Source organism: Synchytrium microbalum, assembly GCF_006535985.1.
Source record: "Synchytrium microbalum strain JEL517 chromosome Unknown SmJEL517_scf0027, whole genome shotgun sequence".
NCBI classification, from domain to species: domain Eukaryota; kingdom Fungi; phylum Chytridiomycota; class Chytridiomycetes; order Synchytriales; family Synchytriaceae; genus Synchytrium; species Synchytrium microbalum.
Window position 1 is genome coordinate 180,483 of NW_022158376.1, and position 20,532 is coordinate 201,014.

Below are 20,532 nucleotides of genomic sequence, written 5' to 3' on the forward strand. Positions count from 1 at the left end.
TTTTGTGAGTGAGGATTATCCAATATGATTTTTTAATGAATTCCAACAACAAGGAGGTGCCATTGATCCCTGTAACCAAAAGCTGCCGAACATACATATGGAAGAAGCCTCCTGATCCGACAATTTCTTTGTGATTTTCGCATGATATTTGCGTTCACTCGGGTATAGTAATTGAGTAGCCAGTCCTTTATCAAAGTAGAGCCTTACACCATTGATGGCTTCAGCGAGGAGTTCGGGGTCGATTTTGATTGTCGGTTTTGACTTTGTGTAAGCTTCGAGGATGTCATCTACGGTATGCTTTGCAGGGAGAGCCATGACCTAGTGTATGAAATGAGTGTATTTATGAGACATCGTTCGGTAGAATGAGTCTGACATTGACATTTGTGATGGCAATCCGATTTTTGGAGAATGTGTTGATGTACCTTGCGATGCGAATGGATGTGGTCATAATCAGTAGCGAGTCGTACTTTGAGGGAATTTGGAATGGCGATTTTAATATGTGATTGCTATGTAACATGAATGTTTTAGGGACTCAGTTTAGAAAGTCAAAACATTGCACCAATGATGGCTAACTAGCCAGCTTCTTACTCGAACAGTGACATGATCGTCAGTTTTGCGGCGATCCGTGCCAAAGTTTCCAGCGATCTCGACCGTAGGTGTACCTTTGCGTTGCCTGCTCATTGTAGGTGGATGCCTTGGCGAACAAATAGTGTATAATAATAGATTGAAGCAAGCATCACGTAAGAGTACGTAGAATGTAGCTGATTCTATTATGTAAGAAATACAAATATTAAGTCTTATTAGCTGGGCTCCAAGCTAGGCTTTGCAGCGGATAACAACTCACACGTTCCTTCTCTCCCTTTACTCCCTTTGAACTGCCGACTCGAATTAGTGCAGCGATATCGAACGACAAGAATGCGTCGCCCTTGAAGAAGCGACATTCATTCATCACCATGGCTTACGCTGAAGACTACAGTCCCACTCAGAGACTCATCCTTGTCGGTAAGCTGTCTCAACAAGTCTAATGTTTAGATGCTAGAATGCTGGTCTACTGTCATCAGACACTTCTCATGATGCTAATCTGCATTCATTCCTCAACCCAGTCTTGGCCGTATTCTCTGCCCTCACTACTGCTGGCGTCGTATTTGGGTATGTGCCAATTCTTCACATCTACAGTTTATTTTGGCAAACACTCAATGCTCACACACACAAACAGTTTCCAAGCACTACGCCCTATTCTTATCGAAAATGGCGTATACGATCATCTATGTGCCGCTGATGAGGAAAAGGTACATCGGTCAACTCGATATCATTACTCACTCCCAACTCACGTGTTCACTCACTTCATCATCCAACCAGCCATGTACCGCTCAAATTCTAAGATTCAATCTTATGTTTGCCATCGCCTCAACTGGCACAAATGTATGACAACGACCCTCGTATTCGAAGAAAGAGTCAAGTCACTCATACATCCAAACACACACTACTCGCTCTAGGTCTTTGCACTCCCGATTGGTCATTTCTTGGATTATTTCGGTCCACGTTTAGCTATCCTCGTCGGTTCCTTCCTGTTTCTAATCGGAGGTGTCTTGTTTGGCATATCCAGTCCTACTTTTGACTTTTACATTGTCGGGTATGTGCACCCTGTTTAGTTGCTGCCATTCGTCGCATTTGATCATGGTTTACCCCTACTCAATCATCCTAGATATGCCTTCTTGGCTGTTGGAGGCCCATTCATGTACATTTCGGTAATCATCTGAATGCAAGTTTGTATTTTTTTGCAGGGTCTCAAACCATTTCCAAATCGCTCATAGTGTATGCATCTGTCACAAGCATTCCCAGCTCGAGCGGGTCTCATCATGGCAGCATTGACTGGCTCATTCGATGCTTCCTCTTTAATCTACCTCATCTTTAGTGTGAGTTGCATTCACAGCATTTTCGATCGACTAAACACTGCAACCTACTCGCTTTGAAACCTGCCAAATTGCGAACTTTTTCTCATTGGACCTCTAAATCTCAAACCATTTATAGTGGATATATTATGCACTAGGCTCAACGATACCCATTCAACGCTTCTTTATCTTTTATTCCATCGTCCCCATCGCAATTGGAATCACAATGAACTGTTTAATGCCAACAACGTCCTTTACTCCACGCCCCTTAACACCGCTGGGTGATGACGACAATGTAGAGGATGAAACGAGACCCCTTATTGACCGGACAGAGGCTTCTGGTAAAGATACTACCACGGCTCTAGTCTTCAAACAACTCAGGAGTGCCGAGTTTATTGGAATTGCTAGTTTGACTTGCATTTATATGCTCAAGATGAACTTTTTTATTGGAAGTTTGGAAGAACAGTTGTTGGATAAGCCTGGTGCCATACAAAACCCAAAACTTGGTATGTTTAATTTGAGATTAAAGGGTTTTTGTGGTGGATTAAGCAAAAAAAGATTAGTTTCAACAAATGATTGGACCTGAGCAGACCCACCAATCTAAAACTCACGCTGGATTTTATCTGTGTAGTGGATTCCATCTTGAATTTGTTCAATGTGGCGTTACCTGCTGGGGGTATACGTAAGTACATTTTGCTTGTTCATTCGACCTTGCTGTTGTTTGATCAGTGCGTCGAGACTAATTATCATGCTAATCACCCTATTTCTTCTCTCAGTGGCCATTCCATTCATTGGATTGTTACTCGATAACTACACGCCAAGTACAGTGATATTCGTCTTGACAGGCCTTGGTCTGAGTTTTGGAATACTAGGGTATGCAGCTGAAATTATCGATATTTTTTTCGCACGACGTTGCAGACTGACGACTCTTTTTTTCTCTTCGTCTCAGCATAATACCAAATCTGCAACTACAATATGTCACCGCCTTGTTCTTTACTCTTTTGAGGCCGCTAGTTTATACCACTGGCAATGATTACTGTGGTAAAACGTAAGTGTTTGAAAAAATTGAATGCGAGTTGGAAATTAGCAAAATCACCCCCGTTGAATATGTATGCTATCTTGAAGTGTTCACGACCGTTTTTCATAGGTTTGGATTTGTAACTTTTGGCCGAGTATACGGAACCATGAACTTGGCAGCAGGTGGCTTCAATCTGATACAAGTAAGCAATAAACGACATATATTCTGCCTATTTTGTTGAGTCTTCCATGGATGGTGTGTTATCACGTCGAATTTCTAACACATTCTTTCTCCTGTTCCATTTTCACAGTATCTGTTATCATATATTGCTCTTAATTTCATGCATGGGCAGTATTGGGGAGTGAATCTAGTAGTAACGATACTACAAGTATCTATGATTGCCTTTCCCATATACTTGCTCTATCGTCCTACTCCTCAAAATCGCTGGGAGGTCGATTATGAGCCCATACCCTCCTCTGCCAACGGCAATGGCATTCACCATGCGTGATTTTGCCTTTTTAAGTTGTATTCGATGCAAAAGAGAAGATTTTTTTGGTCTTGTTGAAGCGTCATGCATACTCACTTAAACACACACAAAAAAAATTCAAAGAATTTCTAGAGACTTTAACGAAATATAAACCAAAAACGTGTACAAATTATATTGTATTGTGGTGTTTACTTATTATTGGCTGTTGCGAATGGATTCTGTAGCGAAGAAATATAGGTTTGGCAGGTTTATATGATTTGTTTTATTTAATCATTGCTTTACAAGTGATTGTGCATTATGTATCAGATCTTGAATTGTGAGTGTTTTGTATGATTGTAAAGGCTCGAGTGTAGATGTTGGTCCGTATGCGATAGATACAGGATGAGTAGGGTCCAAATATGAGAGTTCAAAGCAATAGTCTGTGACGCATTTACCGTCTAGATATACTTTGATGTCTGCCTAGTTTTTATGAGAGATGAGTTTGTTTTGACAGTAGGAGTCTTTTAAAGGTTGGAAAAAAACCGGAAGGGTACAGATTCTCCAGTGTGTGTTTCAACAAAACACCTCAAACAACTTTACAGGTACATACCATAGTATTTGGTAAATCCTTCACATTCCTTCCAATAACACGTCCATCAAACCAAACACCATCCCGCTTCCTAAACTCAATCCTACTCAAATCCAAACCAAGTCCCATTCCTTTAGCCTTCGTATAACTCTCTTTCAAAGCCCAATGGCAATGGAACAGGTGCAAGTGATGCCAATCTGCATCCTCTTTTGTTATTCCAGTAAGTGGAGCTTCAATAACACTCCATTCAAACGGCGTAAAGATTCCACGTAACGAGTCAAAGAATTCTGGAATGTTGGAAGCGCCGGATGGGAATTCTACTTTGGTAATATCTATTCCTATTTCTGGGTATGTTGTTGAAGCGGATAGTGTTACGTATGATCCGTGGTGTGAGATGTTGAATGACCATGTTGGGAGTGTTGGTGAGATCTAACAGAAGGAAGGTTGATTTAATTCCGAGATTAATACCTTTGGAGTCATAGTACAACCAGGTATCTGTACCAGAGTCGGTTTCCCAGCGTCACTCCTCTGAATGAGAATCTCCTTCCAGGTAATGTTTGATGTTGCTGTTGCCACAGCTTGTCGGAGTAGCAATCGGCCAATGCTAGCACGTCTAGCGTCAATTTTGTACATGAATTTGCGGATTCGAATGCATTCTTCAGGTTCAATATATGTTAGAATGGTCTCGAATTCCTAATTTAAGATGTGAGTTTTGAGGCACAGTTTTGCGATTTATTCCATGAAACTTGCCTTTTCAGACGGAGTCCACGTGTCGATATTGAAGCACCATCTAAGGATCATTGAAGCGCGGGTTAGAACTGCTCGTAAATTTGATACAGTGAGTCTGACTTGGTTTGTGAAATGTGCTTAAACAGAGAGTGACGATACATGAGGGTGAATCGAAGACGGACCACGTCTGAGAGCTGGCTTGCATCTTGCACGCCTTGCACGCAACTACGTGAACCCAGCTCCAAACGCGATTCTTTCAAGATTGGAGACTTTGAAACATGACTTTTGAACAAACCACCAAAGTTGAACCCGATCACGTAGCCTTTCAAGTACTACTACTTGCTGAACACGACGGCATCTTTTTAACTGTCGTTTAAAAACGTGTTTATGTCGTCTATTTGTCGTTTCTCACACCTTATGGTCGATTACTTCCCAACATCAACGCTTCAAACTTCACAAAACAACGTCGACATATAAACCTCATACTCCCTTACCTTCACTACTACATAAAGAGAATCAAAGCATGCTTGGCACCGGCATCCAGGTGGTGCTTGCCAAGAGTCCAAACCCAATTCACAAACAACCAGCATCGCAAGATTCAACTCTCGGCCAAGCTGTTCAATGCCCAAATTATGGCACACAAGGTCGTAAAGTATCTCTGTACTCCAATTTCTTTGTCATTGATTATCCAAAGATCAAAGTGTGGCAATATGGTCTGGTCAGTATACGTTCGACGACGCGTACATTTGACTTATGCTGAAATTGCTTACAATGTATTTTGAAGACGATTCAATAGTTGATCAACAGACAGACACTGTGTTGATAACATACAATGTGGGAGATGGTGTCAAAATTGTCGATCTGGGCCACATCAGTAGCACTTGCAGCACTAGGACCATTATTGTTGCATACAGTGCTAGTATTGATATTGTCTTCCTTTGAAGAATCGACAGCCCCCGTGGCACGTAAACAGAGAATTGATGATGCTCTTTTATATACAGCAATTGCTAAGTACATACAAAACACAAGTAACTACTGAAACCCTGACTTTTCAAGAATACCAGGCTGGACTCTTCATCGTAACAGGAGTACTAGGTTCACTGGACTGGTGACGAGCCATAGACTCACGCATCAACTTGATCAAAGTTTCCAAAGTCTTCCTCTTTGCCTTTTCTGCAGGTGTGCCTTGGAAGGTACCAAATACTGTATTGCTTTCACCACGAATCCTTTTTGTGATAAGGATGTGTGAGATGTGCTGTTGTGCCGGAAAAAAGAAGAAGAAGGGAAACAGTACAAGGCTCACTTTTCGAGTAAGACGACAGCATTCGATGTCCTCATCCTAGGATACACTTGTTCTCGTACTCCTGAAACCAGATATGGCTCATAGTTGTCGACGCGTAAGAATGATAGAGTCTACCAGATAAAATCATAGAGGTTAGCTTTGATCAGTCTAAAACAAAAAAAAAGACTCTGATTATGTCCCACGGATTCATACCTGAATCAACTCTTCAAACGCATCGGCCAGATTAGGCATACCCAAGCCCAACACAAACCGTTTCAGAAAGTTGACGTCCACAGCAAATCCCGAAATAAAATTCACATTCAGTTTCTTGACACCTGGATTCAACATGAGTTGCTAGAATGTGAGAAGAAGTGGTTAGAGACACCATGACTAAGTCGGAACTTTTTTTGGCATATGTCGTGTAATCAAAGGGACTTGCCATGAGTGCTTCAGCCAAATCTAAAAAAAAATAGAATCGTCAACAAATGCTGAATTACGCACGGATAAGTGTCTTGCTCAAGTAGGAACCTACGTGTAAATGTCTCCAGATACACCAAAGCCTGGACATCAGGAGGTAAATTTGTGACGGTAGAAGCAATGACGGTGGTGGTGATATCAGCCACGTCTGACAAATATGAGCTAGGTTGAGCTGGAGCATGTGCTGGAGTCCTGAGAGCAAAACGCAAATTGATAATGGTCAGCAAAAAACACGACTGCTATGGACTCAAATGTATCACACGGAAACTTGCCATTCATAATCGGCCAACTCTAACAACTGATCAATCTTGATATTAATCAACTCTGTTATCCTAGTTTCAGCTGCCTTCTTGGAATTCCTGAATGCTTGTTGAGCTTGTAGCACCACTCGACCACCTCTATGTGCCGACCTTTTTTTAAATGTGGAATGATTCGATTAGATTGCGTCAACAAGTCATCAAAATCCAGCATCAATTCATATTTCTGGACTAGTCGTTTGATACCTCCTCTCTTGAAGCAAGATTTCAAATTGCGGACAAGCCATCTCCCAATAATCCAAATTCACTCTTATTTGGACGGCAGCAGAAAGATTATTCGAGCTCAGCTGTCGTAACAAAGCCCCATTCACGTGCTGAATAAGCAGACTCTCCAAAGACTAGAAAATCAAATGGTATCAGACATGTAACGAACGACATTTTCTCCTGTACGAGGTATCAGAATGATCTCACTTTTTTTAGCAAGTCATCCATCTCGCCATACTGTGTAGAAAATCCTTCAGCGAAACGGTAGAATCCAGTGATGAAGGCCTGTATTCGTTCACAGCATTGAGGAAAGCCTCGTGAGAATGGAACAATTCTTGGGAATCTACAATTGTTGTTTTCGAGGTCAGCATCACTAATGCAAAAAGCGCGATATGCTTGTGACAAATACCTCTGGTTTTGTTTCTGAATATCTTCACGTAGCGTAAAGGCCTTGTTGACTTGCTCATACTCGTCATAATTGTTGATTGTCAGTGGTGAATACTCGTCTGAGTCAATCAGCTACGTCCGGAGGGTTGAGTTATCATCTCGAAATTTGAATATGGATGCCAATTATATGCAGGTTCTTGTTTTGGGAGCATACCTCAGAAACACTTTCACTACACTTGGTCTTCATCATTTCCGAATATCGATCAAACAGTGATATGATCAAGTCCGTCAATTTCGATACAGAGTATCCATAATTCTAATTCCAAAACTTTCATGATGAGAAAAGCAAATCGCAAGAAAACGAGCAGAAGCCTCCTTGCCTACCTCAAGGGCCTGTATGAATATCGTCAATCGAATCTTGATTGTCAAAAACAATTCAGGATTTTCACAATCCTGTAACGAGTCTCGAATGACTGTTTTGATCTTTTCCATGGCTGTTTCCCACAATGCCTCAACCTGCGTAGAGAAAGTGATTGTAAGTACAGAGAAAGCTAAAAAAAGCAACTTTAATATATGACAAATTAATTCAAGCACATACACTCCCTCTCGATCTGAAATTCTCTGTAGTATTCATGACTATAGCTTCAATGACGAAAAAGCCAATGACATCCTGCAAGTAGGTTTCAAATCCAGCCAAATCATCATTTTTGAGCGAGAATGGTGTTGAGATGGTCAGGTTGGCTTGTAACTATACAGGCATTCACGGGAGAATAGTTATGGTGGTTTGTTTCGAATGCCCAGAGTTTTTGGGAAACAGGGACGTACCCTTCGACTGTCTTCATAATTTCTCTTGAAATCATTCCTTTTTCCAAGTGCATCATAGATGTGCAAACAGGAATGCAACGGTTTGAAATCCAATTTGACGTGTTTGTTGTCCAGTATGTTTGCTATGAACAAAAGATTAGACTGTTAATCAAGAAAAATTGTTATTCATAAAGCCAGCAAACCAAAAAAGTTCAAATCCTAATATGTCAAGGTTTGGAAGCACCAGGCCAACACTTTGAGACAAAAAATAATGCTACATCCTCGTCCACAATTGACCATGATCCATTCGACCGAAATATTGGACTGCAATCTCCCAAAGAATTTGCCCAATCGAATACTGACACTCACTTTCACCATCATCAACAGCCAGCATTTCAGCACTCACAACCTTGTCTCTTATATCTTTGGCGGCAGGCAGTGTCTCTGAGGGTGATTTCCTCATTCGATTTCGAACTTGAGAGACAGCAGTTAATTCGAGACACAGTTTTCCAATCTTGCGCGTTGATTCTCTGACACTAGAACATGGATTAGGTGTTGGTTGAATAATGTGATCAAAATCGTTCAACTAGTTGTAGGCATATATATACGGGCTTCATTTGGCTCATGTCCACGCATTAAAAAGGTGCTTACTTGATTAGCCAATCCTTCATATCTTTTGATATTTCCTCCTTGATGTTTTCACGTAAGTTCGGTATACATTCCACTATATAGTGAAGAGCGAATATGTCAGCGAAGAAAGGAAATCTTTGCAAGGTACGCAATCACTCACACATATGCTTTGCAAACTCATGCTGTCTCGATGTCCTCAAATGTGTTGATTGTAATTCGTCAAGCAACTAGAAAGAAAAAGCTCACGTGTCAGCCGAACGAGAAAAAAATAATGTTTTCAAGCGTATAATAATCGTTTTCAAATGCCAATTCCTTCAAAGCTTAACTCGTAGAGCCGCATAAAACTTTCGATTATCAATATGGAGGTTGATTTTGTTTGCGATTTCCAAGACAAACATGGATTTCTGGAATGATTCGATTGTGGTTTCTACATTGAGCATTCTTCGTCTGTAGTCAATGACTTCACGTTTCTACATAGAAAAGAGGGGGTAATTACATGGGGTGGAGTGTATTGTTGGTGATGAGCTGGCCAAGTGCGAACAATGATTGACCACAACCAACAGCAACACATCCAATTCTGGAGTACCAACCTTTTCAATCATCTTTCCACCAGCGACCTGCAACTCTTGGTTGAGTTCGAGTATCTTGTTCTTGAGTTCGACAGCGCCCGCCCGGACTTTGAGTAGCTGGTCTACAGACTGTACAAATTCCTGGTAGTGAAAGTTACACATTCGTTCAATTTCGCCTTCCTTGCGATGCATGAACAGGTTGAGTTGGTCTGTGAATGCCTCTTGTTTTCCAGACTGGAAGATTTGCTTGATCTAGAGCGTATCGGGTTAGATCCAGTGTGTGGAATGAATTGGTGTATGATGAAGAATGGAATCCAAGTTTCAATTGTTGATCAGCAATAAGGAGTAAACATTGCTACATGACATACAATGTACGAGATGGTGTCAAAGTTGTCGATCTGGGCCACGTTGGTAGCACTTGCAGAGGTAGGCCCATTATTGTTACTAGTACTAGTGTTTAAATTGTTCTCCTTTGACGAGTCGATAGCACTTGTATTGTTTGTAGGTGGTGATGGGTTGTTGTTTGCAGATGTGGATGTGGCATCGTTGAGGACGGCCAGTTGCTGGACGAGCTGAGTCAGATGGAGGACCTCTTCCTTGTAGATGGACTCTGACAGATTATTGGCGCTGCTCTTGCTCTTGATCATCATAAGTTGGTAGTTGCTGCGTGATGGTAGATCCAGCCAGTTCAAATGAAGATATTTGAAAACGAAATAGCTGTATGAAATTGAATGATCTATGCGAGGATCTATGCGGTCAGATTCTACCTTGATTTTCGTATGTGGAAATGTTCAAACTCCAAACATTATGGTCGCGTTGCTTCTTTTCGTGATATTCCTGATTCCTTAGACATTCCAACACAGTAGATTTGCTTTTGACACGTATATAAATATGATGTAAAGCTTAATCTACGTGACATATAGACAATGTTAGTTTCTTCGGCTCGCTCTCTCAAATCATAGATTCAAGGTTTCCAGGCAGCGTGCAAAAGAAGGACAAAGCCAGCTGATAAGAGGCCCACCCATATCCAGGTAGCCATTGATCAAACTCATTCCTGCCTTCATCCTTGTTTCGACTGCCTCTGATAATCCACCACTAACATCCAAACTCGCGATAGATTCAACTTTGCGTTTCTTACATCTATAGTAGGCAGGCAGTGACTACATGTCGGGACTCAAACCAAACCGTCTTAAATTCAAGGGGGAAGCTCCTGTGGGGTATGCACCACTATCTATATCATGGTGTGCATCGCAAACATTCTCACACATTTTACCGATGTAGCATCAAGAAAAAGAGAAAGGCAGACAACCCTGATCATCCAAAGTCATCATCTTCAAGCTCTAGTAAACCACCCCCATCATCAGACAAAGCAGCTGATCCAAATGCTGCTTGGATACTCGCAGAAACAGAAGACGATCTACTCGGCCCCATATTCATCATATCATCCACCACAACTCCCCCTTCCGTAATCACATCCAACGCCAAATTCCAGACCCACTTGTCAATGCTGGAACAACAGGACGACGATACCAAGGATATAACACTGCAATCATCCACCCCATACGACGTATCCCAAGTGTTCGTATGCAACAAGGTAGCAGGCTCTTCAAAAATAACCCTCAAATCCGCATATGGACGCTATCTCGCGGCAGATAAATTCGGGATTGTATCGAGTGAGTCGGAGGCTGCGGGACAACAAGAGGAATGGGAGGTGCTGTTACGCCCTGATGGAATTGCATTCAAGTCATTCTATGGAACATACCTGTCGGCCGAATACGATAAACTGGAACAGGATATACTGGATGAGGAAGATGATGAGCACGTGGATGTCAAGACAAAGAAACAATCACTAGTCAAGAAGAGTACTAGTAAGAAAAAGCAGGGAGTCGTTAGATGTGATGTAGATGCTGTAGGGTTTCGTGAAGTTTGGAAGGTCAAGGTACTAATACCATTGTCAAGTCAATCTACATGGCTATGTATTTACTAATATTTTTGGTTTCAAGGTACAAGCTGCTGAACGGTCAAAGAGAAGGAAGACTAAAGAGGATGATGTCAAGAAAGATTTGGCTGCTTCTGAAGCTGAAGACATGTAAGTTGGTGACGAGACTCGAATGGTCTTTCATACGTTTTCACAACATGTTTGTTTTTGGCTTGTATATACATACTCACACAAACTACCTGATCTAGGAAACGATTCCAATCATGGAATAAGCATCGTCCAGGTGTCGTCTCTGACGTTGGGCTGCTAAAACAGGCTGAACGAGAGGGTAATCTTCACGAAGTCCTTGTCATGAGGCGAGAAAAGCTTAAAAGTGACAAGTTTTGCAAGTGATGTGCTATTTTAGCTGGATTATATATTTTCGCATTTTCATAATCGCCGGTTTTGTAAAAATACTTGAAAGAACATTTTGCAATTAAGGTATTCAGTGAGACACTTCCAACCTTTATTTGAAATTATTGTTTTATACGTATGATATGAAATCGCAGCGTGGCCTTGTTTGCATGTACTGATATGAAATCACAGCTTGGCATCAAGCAACCTCGTCAGCTTTGCCACAAACACGTCATTCTCCTGTTCAGTACCCACCGTAACCCTCAAACACCCTTCACATCCATACTCGCTTCCTCTAAACCTCACAACAACACCCTCCACTTCCGCCAGCGTCTTGTACAGCTTCAACGCAACCTCATTACTAGGCAGGCCCGTACTTGCATCCAGCATTTCAGCAAGTACGAAATTGCCATGATTGGCACCGAGTACTCTGCCAACCCGTGGCAGCGATGATAATTGGGTAATGAGTCTGGTTCTGGTGTTTATGAGGGTTGAGACTGATTTCTTCATTCGTGATACGCCGTCTGGAGATAGTGCTGCTCGGGCCATTACGGATGTTAGTGTGGATATCGAGTACGGGGCTTTGGTCTTGTTGAATATGGATGCTATTTCGGGTGATGAGATGGATAGGCCCAACCTAGAGTGGGTGTAGTGTAAGTATGTGGTGGGTGGATGTGGTTGAGGGAATGTGTGTCCAAGATAGAGGCACGGATGTGTGCAAGAAATCGAATTTATCAAAGCCTTCCCTCATGCTGATTCTTTTTGTATTTTTCACGTTTACGTACCTTATGCCAGCCAGCCCAAACGACTTTGATAATGTCTGCGTGACGACCAGATTGGGATACTGGTGGACCCAAGATACGAAACTACCCCATTCTTCATCTTCTTGTTCTACGAAATCTATGTATGCTTCATCGACCATGACGATACCCTTGTATGGTGTGTAGTCGAGTATTTGTTGAATGTCTGATTTTTTCAATAGTGTTCCGGTTGGATTTCCGGGTGAGCAGAGTATCAGAAGTGTTATTGATGGGTCTGCTGTTATTGTATCTAGGATCTAGTGGGTCAAGGAGTGTGAGTTGCTTGTGCTGCATACATGTCGTATATTTCTTTGTATTTTTTGTCACAAATCTACAGCCCACTTTCAAACATTGCTAATACACTTACACACCAACTAATCATTCACACATTGACCCACACATACCTTGGGAACATCCAGTTGGAAGGCACCGTCCTTGACATTCAGGTTGACCTTGACAACCTGCACATCATTAGTTTGAGCAGCGACCGAGTACATTCCATACGTAGGGGGACAGATGAGAACCTTTTGAGCAGCAGGCTTACAGAAGACTCGTATAGCCAAATCAATGCACTCGTCGGATCCCACCCCCAGAAATATGTTTGAGTGGTGAACATTGCGTAGCTTGGATATGAGATCCTTTACATCTTGTTGATGGGGATCAGGATAGCGTTCTAGATGGGTGTCCGAGTAGGAAGGAGAGGCGATGGCGTTTGTGACTATGGGTTGGAGTGTGGTTGATGAAGGAGGGAGTGAAGGGCCAAGAGCGTTTTCGTTTGCATCGAGGAGTATTCCGTCCGAGTAGTCGTCTCTTGCGGCTCTGTATGGTTGGAGAGCCCATATGTTTGGCCTATATGATGGTACAGTGTGTTAGCTTGGAGCTTTCGAGCAGCAAAAAAATGTAGAAGATGACGGTTTGAGTAGGATGCACTAGATCAAGCGAAAGGGGTATCAGAATACATGCCTGACAACAGTCTGTAATGAAAAGTCGGATCTCTTCATTGTATGAACGTCCCTCGTGTGCTCTTCAAGTTTGGTGCACGATTGTCGGGAATTGAAAAAGCGAGTGTGAGCCATCGAGAATGATACATTGCATTTGATGACTAGAACTGTTTGTCAAAAATAGGATATGCGGTTGATCGCGCAAATGAGACTTGAAGTTGGAGTTGTTTTAGAGCCTACACGAAGGAGATCAAAGAATCCATCACGCACGCTTTTCAGAACTGCGCTCTCGTGGAATAGCTAACTGTTGACAGCCATGGTGGTTGAATATGTGTATATAATGAGATTTTGCAAGCTTCGAACGTCTACCACTTTCCGTTCAAGCGTTGCATGTTGCGGTCTTTGTCCAACAAATCTAGACCGAAATCAAACAATTTCTGCGAATACAACACCCGGACAGCCGTCAGCAGCCTTGTTGGGATACAAGAGTATAAAAGTGGTAAGCTTCAAGAATGCATGTCCGCCATGCAATCGGAACGTCCGATTGTTCTTGTCAATCACTCTTGTCGGGTTACAATCACTCAGTCCCGAAACCAACCGTCTTGCTCAATTGATGCGGCTTCTTCTTAAAAGCTAACTGCATACCAGTCTTGCACTATAGAATACATTACTACAGCTACTTGCTTCCTATCTGTCCCCCTTACCTGACATACATCATCATTGGGGCATCAACCATCTTGACTCGACTTTGAACAAGGACGGACTCCGCTACAATCGCATGGCTTCCTCTGCTGCCATACCTACAATAGCAAGGCCTAAGCTGGTCGTTGTCGGCGATGGCGCTTGTGGAAAGACTTGTCTGCTCATTGTCTTTTCACAGGGCGTATTCCCAGAGGTAGGCAGATCAGCACAACTTCATTCCTCTCTTACTGTCACTGTTTTGACCTTGAACTTTTCAAAATCGCCCTTACAGGAATACGCCCCAACAGTGTTTGAAAACTATGTCAAGGTACCCATAGCGACACTGATATTTCCCCTGGACAACCTTGTTTCCTTTGCAAACTGCAACCATTCAATACATAACCGCATCCTCGTACAATCTACACAGGAAGGCTTCAGAATAGACGGAAAACCCATGGACGTTGCCCTTTGGGATACGGCCGGCCAAGAAGACTACGACAGACTACGCACCCTCTCGTACCCCGGTTCAAACATTGTTCTCATTTGCTTTTCTGTCGACGAGCCCGTATCACTATCAAGCATTCCGACCAAATGGGTCCCTGAAGTTAGGCATTACTGTCCGGGCCTGCCATATGTCCTCGTGGCTTGCAAAACGGATTTGAGGAATAATACTGAAACCATAACGAGGTTAAAGGGTCGTGGGTTGTCTCCTATTACCGCTGATCAGGCAAGAACTTGTTGGGGGGTGGATAATGTTGAATTGAAATATTATAGTCTAGCAGTTGCAGCTGATAGATCGGTCGCAATCGCTCTGTATTAACTCTTAATTCTTATAGGGCTATGATGTAGCTCGTAAAGTTGGAGCTGCTGGTTACCTAGAATGCTCTGCTCGCTTAAATGTCGGTGTAGATCAAGTATTTGAACAATCTGTAAAGACGGCGCTGCTGGCTGCAAAGAGTCAAGCTTCGAGATCTGTAAAAAGGACATCCAGTGGCGGTAAAGCTGGAGCTAAAAGAAGTCGTGATTGCATTATTATATAGCTAGTGAGGATTTGATTACTCAAACCAACAAAAAGGAGGGAGGGAAATGGAGACTATTTTAATGAGCTGGTGATGGAGGGTATTGCCCGGGGCTTCCCTATTTTATTGATGTTTTTTGGGACTGGATCTTCGTTTGTTGGTGGGTGCAAAACTTTTGGTACAATAGAAAATAATAATAATAAAGAACAGTAGATACAAATGATGGCAATGCTGTCTGCGGGGAGTGGTTAATGTTAATGTGGTTATTATATGTTACATTGCTGACGTCGAGGTTCACGACTCAACGTTCGTATGAGGATATACAAACTTCAATCAGCCACCCGAGTAAGCACCTCTGACAAGTACATCAGACTAGACACTCCAACAAACACAGCTCCGGCTATTGGGCCTGGCTTCCTGCTTGTAAGCGCTTGCCTTAGAAACAAGGATTCATAGCATATACCCCACGCTACAGCAGTTGACTGTCCATTATTTACATCCTGAGTCAATACATATCTATCGTGGTTGAGACCCAATTAATCGGTGATGAATTGAACATCAAAATTGTAGGTGTCTGCTTACCCACATCCGCCAAAGAGAAAGGTAAAACCAGCTGAAGCTAGTAGATTCGGATACCCTGATGCACCTCGTAAAACTCGTAATGTCGATATCGCACCTATTGTAAAGCAATAACAGTCAATTGACACGGTTTTATCTGAGTTTCCAAAAAAGAGCTTGAAACTTTGGTGTTTTTACAGATAGCAGAGCTTGCTAGAGCTGGGTATGGCGATGATCCAAGTGGTAGCAAAGCAGGGAGACCTCGTTTTTGAAGCTCGTTGGATATGGATGATGTTGTTTGCATTTTTGCTAATGATAACTCCTTTTTCTGTTTGCAGACGTGTCAAGCGAAGGTAGAAGATAAAGCAACGAAGATTATTGAATATTTCGACTGCATATCACGTAAATGGCATTTACTAAATGCAGTACTGATACTGATCTTGACCCGGATGTGACGTGTTGAAACTTTGTGTTCCAACCAAAAACGTGAGGTTCTAATAGTAGCAATGGACTCCTCAAGGGCACATAGCCGTATCTCAAAGACTCTCGCTCATTTCCAGCCTCATAAAAATAATGGCCATGACGCGGTTAGCTCTACTTCGAATCTGTGTGCTGCTGGCAAACGTTTAACAAGTATGTACGCAAAATCACATTCCACACCCTGCAATGAACACTTCTCAAACATTCTCATTAACCCAACTCCGGGTTCTTCATTAGAATTATCTCGATCATGTGCAGGAATGGTTGCCATTGTAACTGGAGCTGCATCAGGAATGGGGAAGGCTACAGCTGAACTATTTGCTGATGAGGGCATCTTCGTTGCATGTGTAGACTTGCATACTGATCAAATCCAGAAAGTTGTTGATGGAATTAACGAGGTTCATCCAAATCGAGCTATTGCTTTCACACTGGATGTGCGAGACAAGGATGGTTTGAAGAAGCTTGTGGAGGATGTCGTGTCGGCATGGCATAGATTGGATATTATCATTAACAAGTTAGTGGCTGGTTGCCTGGCAATATCTCTGAAGATCTTGCGTCAAACTCATGTATTATTGTACTTTGTAGTGCCGGTGTTGGGATTCCAGGTGGTGCTCAGTCTGCCGAGGACAAGTTCTTGCATTCGTGGAATACAACCATGGATGTCAACTTGAATGCTCACATCTTCCTGTAAGCATCCTTGTCGTTTACGACATTCGCCCTTTAAGACACTGAGATGTTTGAAACTAGGATCCGCGCTGCACTACCACACTTATTAAAGTCACCAAGTGCTAGAGTCGTCAACATCGCATCTACAGAAGCATTCGTTGGAACCGGAAATCTTGCAGCCTGTACGTGTGCGCACTTTTGCATCATCAGCCGTACAAAAACTGACACAAGTACATGGTAGACACGGCATCAAAACACGGTGTTGTCGGACTGACAAAATCCCTGGCTGCTGAATTGGGATCCAAGGGAAATATAACATTCAACGCTATCTGTCCTGGACCGATACACACCGGCCTGACACAATTCCTGGAAACTGACGAGAAGGAACGATATGCGAGACGAAGAGTTCCAATTGGGAGGTTTGGACACCCTGAAGAGGTCGCTCATGCCACGCTGAGTTTGTGCCTGCCTGCAGCAAGCTATATCAATGGAACTACGCTCGTCGTGGATGGTGGAATGATAATCAGGCATGCGTTTGATAGACAGGACCGGTAATGTTACTTCCAGTAGATAAACAAGTGCGTAACAATAAATTCAATAAATTCTAACGCGTCAAAATACTTGAAATGGCTAAACTAGTTGAAGCTTGTTACAAACATCCAAAACGTGAGCATGATTCGTGTTTCTATTTTAAGTGCCGCGATTCTTAAATAAACTTTCTGCACTTTGGCAAAACTTGAAATCACATTGTGAAAGCAATAAGGATACTGTCTAGCACTTGTCCCCTTTCTGTCGGCCAGAACTTATCGAGGTCAACCGTCAGAACACTGCAATTCAAAAAACCTCAACACCTCGCTGACTTTTGAACAAACAGCGAAACGTCGACGACGAAAAAACGTTTTGACTCCTATATATAAAATATTCGTAGCAAACGAAATTCGGAGGAAAGCAATATTTCAACTCCAGACACGTCCAAGGAAATGGCAAGCATGTTAAAACAACTCCTACTCTTGTCGGTTTTGCTTACAGTCGTATACGGAGAAGTATGCAAGAAGGATACAGAATGTGCAGCTGCTGGCAAGGCTGACATCTGTTGTGGTGCTAGTCGACAAGTACGTAACATCATGCATGTATTTTGGTCATGATCATTTTTGATGTCATTTCTAATATTATTGTGAATCATTACTGATTTCTTCATTATGAATCACTTTTAGGACGCATTTTGTATGAGCAAGAAAGACTGGAACTGCTGTACTTGTAAGTTTCTCAGACCGAACAACACCCATGTGTCAATTTTGATCATTTTTTCTTTTCTGAGTATAGATGAGAATTTCTCATGGAAATGCGCACATGACTCCTCTTGTGACTACAAAAACCCTGGAAAATGCACTACTCCATCACCAGCTCCATCGCCAATGCACTCACCAATTGGATGTACTGCCAAGTCTTGTGGATCAAAGTCGTGTTGTGGAGGAGCAGAACCTGCTGGATTTTGTTACGATAGCAAGTCTTACATATGCTGCACAAGTAAGTAACCTGGACCTGTTACACATCTTTGATATTGCCACGTGTCTCTGACCACAGACACCCTTCGTTTTCAATAATTATAGGGCTCAATGGAGCGTGGAAGTGTCCCGCCTCTAGCCAATGCGATTACATGCAAGTCGGTCATTGTATATCACCATCCCCAAAGGCATGATGTCGCTTGTAAAATTATAGATTATGGGTCTTTACTGTTTTCTTTGGCATATTGAGGCTCCTGGAGAGTAAATGACTAGAATTGCATTGTGCATCAATATAATATACACATCAGCATGAAATGCTGGAGAGTTTGAAAATGTCTGTCGAATGTGCGGACAGAGATGTCAACCACCACAGAGCTTCAACCTTTTTCAATCACATACTTGATTCAACCGATAACGAGCCGATTCCCAGTGAAACTGAGTGAAGATTGTCGAGAGGATTTGATGTAATTCTATTTCGTACTATTATACAAATGCGAGCATCAGGTGTGACATTTCTTCATGTGAATTTTCGTTTCCTGTCAGTGCTGCTGGCACTAGCCATGCTAGGTGCAGGCGACGATACATTACTCGATCTGACTGGAGGTGTGTTTCTCCTTGCAGAGGGTGCCAGACTTGCCAACCTACTAGTTCCTCTTGCTCCAACAACACTGCTTGTTTCCAGTAAACCACCATGCAACACTATCGAGTCTAGAAGATGCTGCGAAGCAACCAATTCGTCATGCATAAGATGTGGATTATGGATAGCGGCAACGGTTGGATCATCATCTTCGTCCTCTGTAGCCAGACTCTCTATAGCTCCTGCTTCTTCCTCGAGTGATGGCTTGTTGTTGCTGGTGGTGTTTGCTTTTCCGAGTTTTTCAAGAATTTCTACATCAGAGTTCCACATGTGACCTCGAGAAGGTATGAACGCCGATTCAGGTAGTATTGACGAGAAGCATTCAGAGAGTGCTTGTAGACTTGATGACTATTGTATGATGAATAAAGGCAATGAGCGCGTGTTGGTGTATTTGGGATGAGATATGGCGATGCGAATGAAACAGAAGCTTCAAACAAGCCTTTTTTGAAGGATGTTCTCACCACTCTGTTGGCAATCAACGTGTGTATGTCAGGAGCTTGGTAGATTGTATTGTCGACGATATAATAGACAGCTACCAAATCATCTAAGTATTGGATTGAGTTAGCACATGATTGCCTCAGACATAACAGAGTATAGGATAGAGCCCAGATACTATGCAGATAACGCGACGCATCCGTACCTGTAGTTTCATTAACTCGATTCCACTTGCCAATGACCCACAAGCCGACATCAGCGACGTGATCGAGTATATCGTATACAGTTCCAGTGAGAGCCTTGACATTCAGCTGGGAAGCCTCGAGCGGATTGTATCGAGTTTGCATGACAATATTTTCGTTGATGGAGTCGCGTGAATAGAATTGCGATTCGGCAAAGTAGGCCAGCACATTGTCGTGAGTTAGCTGACCATACTATAATAAAAACCAAGAGGAATACGATATTGTTAGATTTCAATACCATTTCAACATTTAACACGTTAATTGCCAGTAAGACAAACATTCTCGAACTTTGGGTAGTCAAGCTCTTACATATTTGAGAAAGTTTGGATTGATGAAGGACACATCTGTCAAGTCATCTTCAGGTACTTGAGCTATGTTATCGAGCTGGCCACTCTGATTATTCATTTTCCTTGCATTCTTGCTGCTTTTGTGTGTTTTGTTGTTTGGTCGAGTAAAGAAGCAGTTCATAGTCACTTGTTGCATTACTGCATTCAAGTTACAGTATTATACGTGAGATAACGGCTACTTATCCAACCGCGGAATCTCGTCGTCCTTTGTGAAAGCTGTTGAACATAAAACATTTGAAGCTCACGCCTTTTCCTTGTTAAATTGTAAATTAGGCCTTGGCAGAGATAGCTGTAATTTCAACTAGATTCGATCGGTAACTGCATCATGTAAGTCCTCTCTTCCTTTGCGATTGTTTTCAGTTTTGGCCAAATCTTAAATCGATTTTTATCTAGGGCCCATCGTATGTCGTATGGAAATAGAAATAAGCCTTATCAGGGGCTCGACTGGCAGCAATATGAAAGCGTATTACTTGATGAGCAACCTCCTGGCTCCAACAATTATACTCATCCAGCATCTGCAACAAA

General features: G+C 42.4%; 8 protein-coding genes across 8 annotated transcripts; 4 read left to right on the forward strand and 4 right to left on the reverse strand.

Annotated features, from left to right (window-relative positions):
* Positions 1-953: 953 nt before the first annotated feature.
* On the forward strand, positions 954-3,418 carry SmJEL517_g04220 (uncharacterized protein; the record flags this gene model as incomplete). The annotated part of the gene is made up of 13 exons (XM_031170148.1): positions 954-1,002; positions 1,062-1,149; positions 1,217-1,289; positions 1,360-1,422; positions 1,497-1,633; positions 1,706-1,748; positions 1,815-1,916; positions 2,032-2,398; positions 2,524-2,574; positions 2,669-2,765; positions 2,842-2,940; positions 3,040-3,112; positions 3,221-3,418. 13 exons carry the CDS (start codon positions 954-956, stop codon positions 3,416-3,418), a joined length of 1,440 nt encoding a protein of 479 aa, XP_031023849.1.
* A 167-nt stretch (positions 3,419-3,585) lies between these two features.
* SmJEL517_g04221 (holo-[acyl-carrier-protein] synthase) lies at positions 3,586-10,011 on the reverse strand (the record flags this gene model as incomplete). The annotated part of the gene is made up of 24 exons (XM_031170149.1): positions 3,586-3,615; positions 3,680-3,856; positions 3,987-4,394; positions 4,467-4,658; positions 5,526-5,701; positions 5,766-5,920; positions 5,998-6,107; positions 6,190-6,330; positions 6,368-6,435; positions 6,509-6,645; positions 6,714-6,863; positions 6,957-7,108; positions 7,182-7,317; positions 7,384-7,493; positions 7,576-7,677; positions 7,746-7,877; positions 7,960-8,109; positions 8,187-8,308; positions 8,535-8,701; positions 8,817-8,889; positions 8,956-9,022; positions 9,122-9,265; positions 9,386-9,616; positions 9,733-10,011. The coding sequence occupies 24 exons, from the start codon at positions 10,009-10,011 to the stop codon at positions 3,586-3,588; spliced, it is 3,609 nt and encodes a 1,202-aa protein (XP_031023848.1).
* Positions 10,012-10,528: 517 nt separating this feature from the next.
* SmJEL517_g04222 (uncharacterized protein) lies at positions 10,529-11,696 on the forward strand (the record flags this gene model as incomplete). The annotated part of the gene is made up of 4 exons (XM_031170150.1): positions 10,529-10,581; positions 10,646-11,303; positions 11,368-11,453; positions 11,552-11,696. The coding sequence occupies 4 exons, from the start codon at positions 10,529-10,531 to the stop codon at positions 11,694-11,696; spliced, it is 942 nt and encodes a 313-aa protein (XP_031023847.1).
* A 186-nt stretch (positions 11,697-11,882) lies between these two features.
* On the reverse strand, positions 11,883-14,173 carry HIS5 (histidinol-phosphate transaminase; the record flags this gene model as incomplete). The annotated part of the gene is made up of 4 exons (XM_031170151.1): positions 11,883-12,333; positions 12,482-12,753; positions 12,901-13,345; positions 14,142-14,173. 4 exons carry the CDS (start codon positions 14,171-14,173, stop codon positions 11,883-11,885), a joined length of 1,200 nt encoding a protein of 399 aa, XP_031023846.1.
* A 42-nt stretch (positions 14,174-14,215) lies between these two features.
* SmJEL517_g04224 (uncharacterized protein) lies at positions 14,216-15,158 on the forward strand (the record flags this gene model as incomplete). The annotated part of the gene is made up of 4 exons (XM_031170152.1): positions 14,216-14,332; positions 14,411-14,446; positions 14,546-14,872; positions 14,955-15,158. 4 exons carry the CDS (start codon positions 14,216-14,218, stop codon positions 15,156-15,158), a joined length of 684 nt encoding a protein of 227 aa, XP_031023845.1.
* A 308-nt stretch (positions 15,159-15,466) lies between these two features.
* SmJEL517_g04225 (uncharacterized protein) lies at positions 15,467-15,999 on the reverse strand (the record flags this gene model as incomplete). Its single annotated transcript, XM_031170153.1, has 3 exons — positions 15,467-15,653; positions 15,720-15,813; positions 15,894-15,999. The coding sequence occupies 3 exons, from the start codon at positions 15,997-15,999 to the stop codon at positions 15,467-15,469; spliced, it is 387 nt and encodes a 128-aa protein (XP_031023844.1).
* A 202-nt stretch (positions 16,000-16,201) lies between these two features.
* SmJEL517_g04226 (uncharacterized protein) lies at positions 16,202-17,396 on the forward strand (the record flags this gene model as incomplete). The annotated part of the gene is made up of 5 exons (XM_031170154.1): positions 16,202-16,328; positions 16,413-16,689; positions 16,761-16,862; positions 16,923-17,023; positions 17,083-17,396. The coding sequence occupies 5 exons, from the start codon at positions 16,202-16,204 to the stop codon at positions 17,394-17,396; spliced, it is 921 nt and encodes a 306-aa protein (XP_031023843.1).
* A 1,467-nt stretch (positions 17,397-18,863) lies between these two features.
* On the reverse strand, positions 18,864-20,065 carry SmJEL517_g04227 (uncharacterized protein; the record flags this gene model as incomplete). Its single annotated transcript, XM_031170155.1, has 4 exons — positions 18,864-19,331; positions 19,445-19,527; positions 19,624-19,852; positions 19,970-20,065. 4 exons carry the CDS (start codon positions 20,063-20,065, stop codon positions 18,864-18,866), a joined length of 876 nt encoding a protein of 291 aa, XP_031023842.1.
* Between the last annotated feature and the right edge of the window lie 467 nt (positions 20,066-20,532).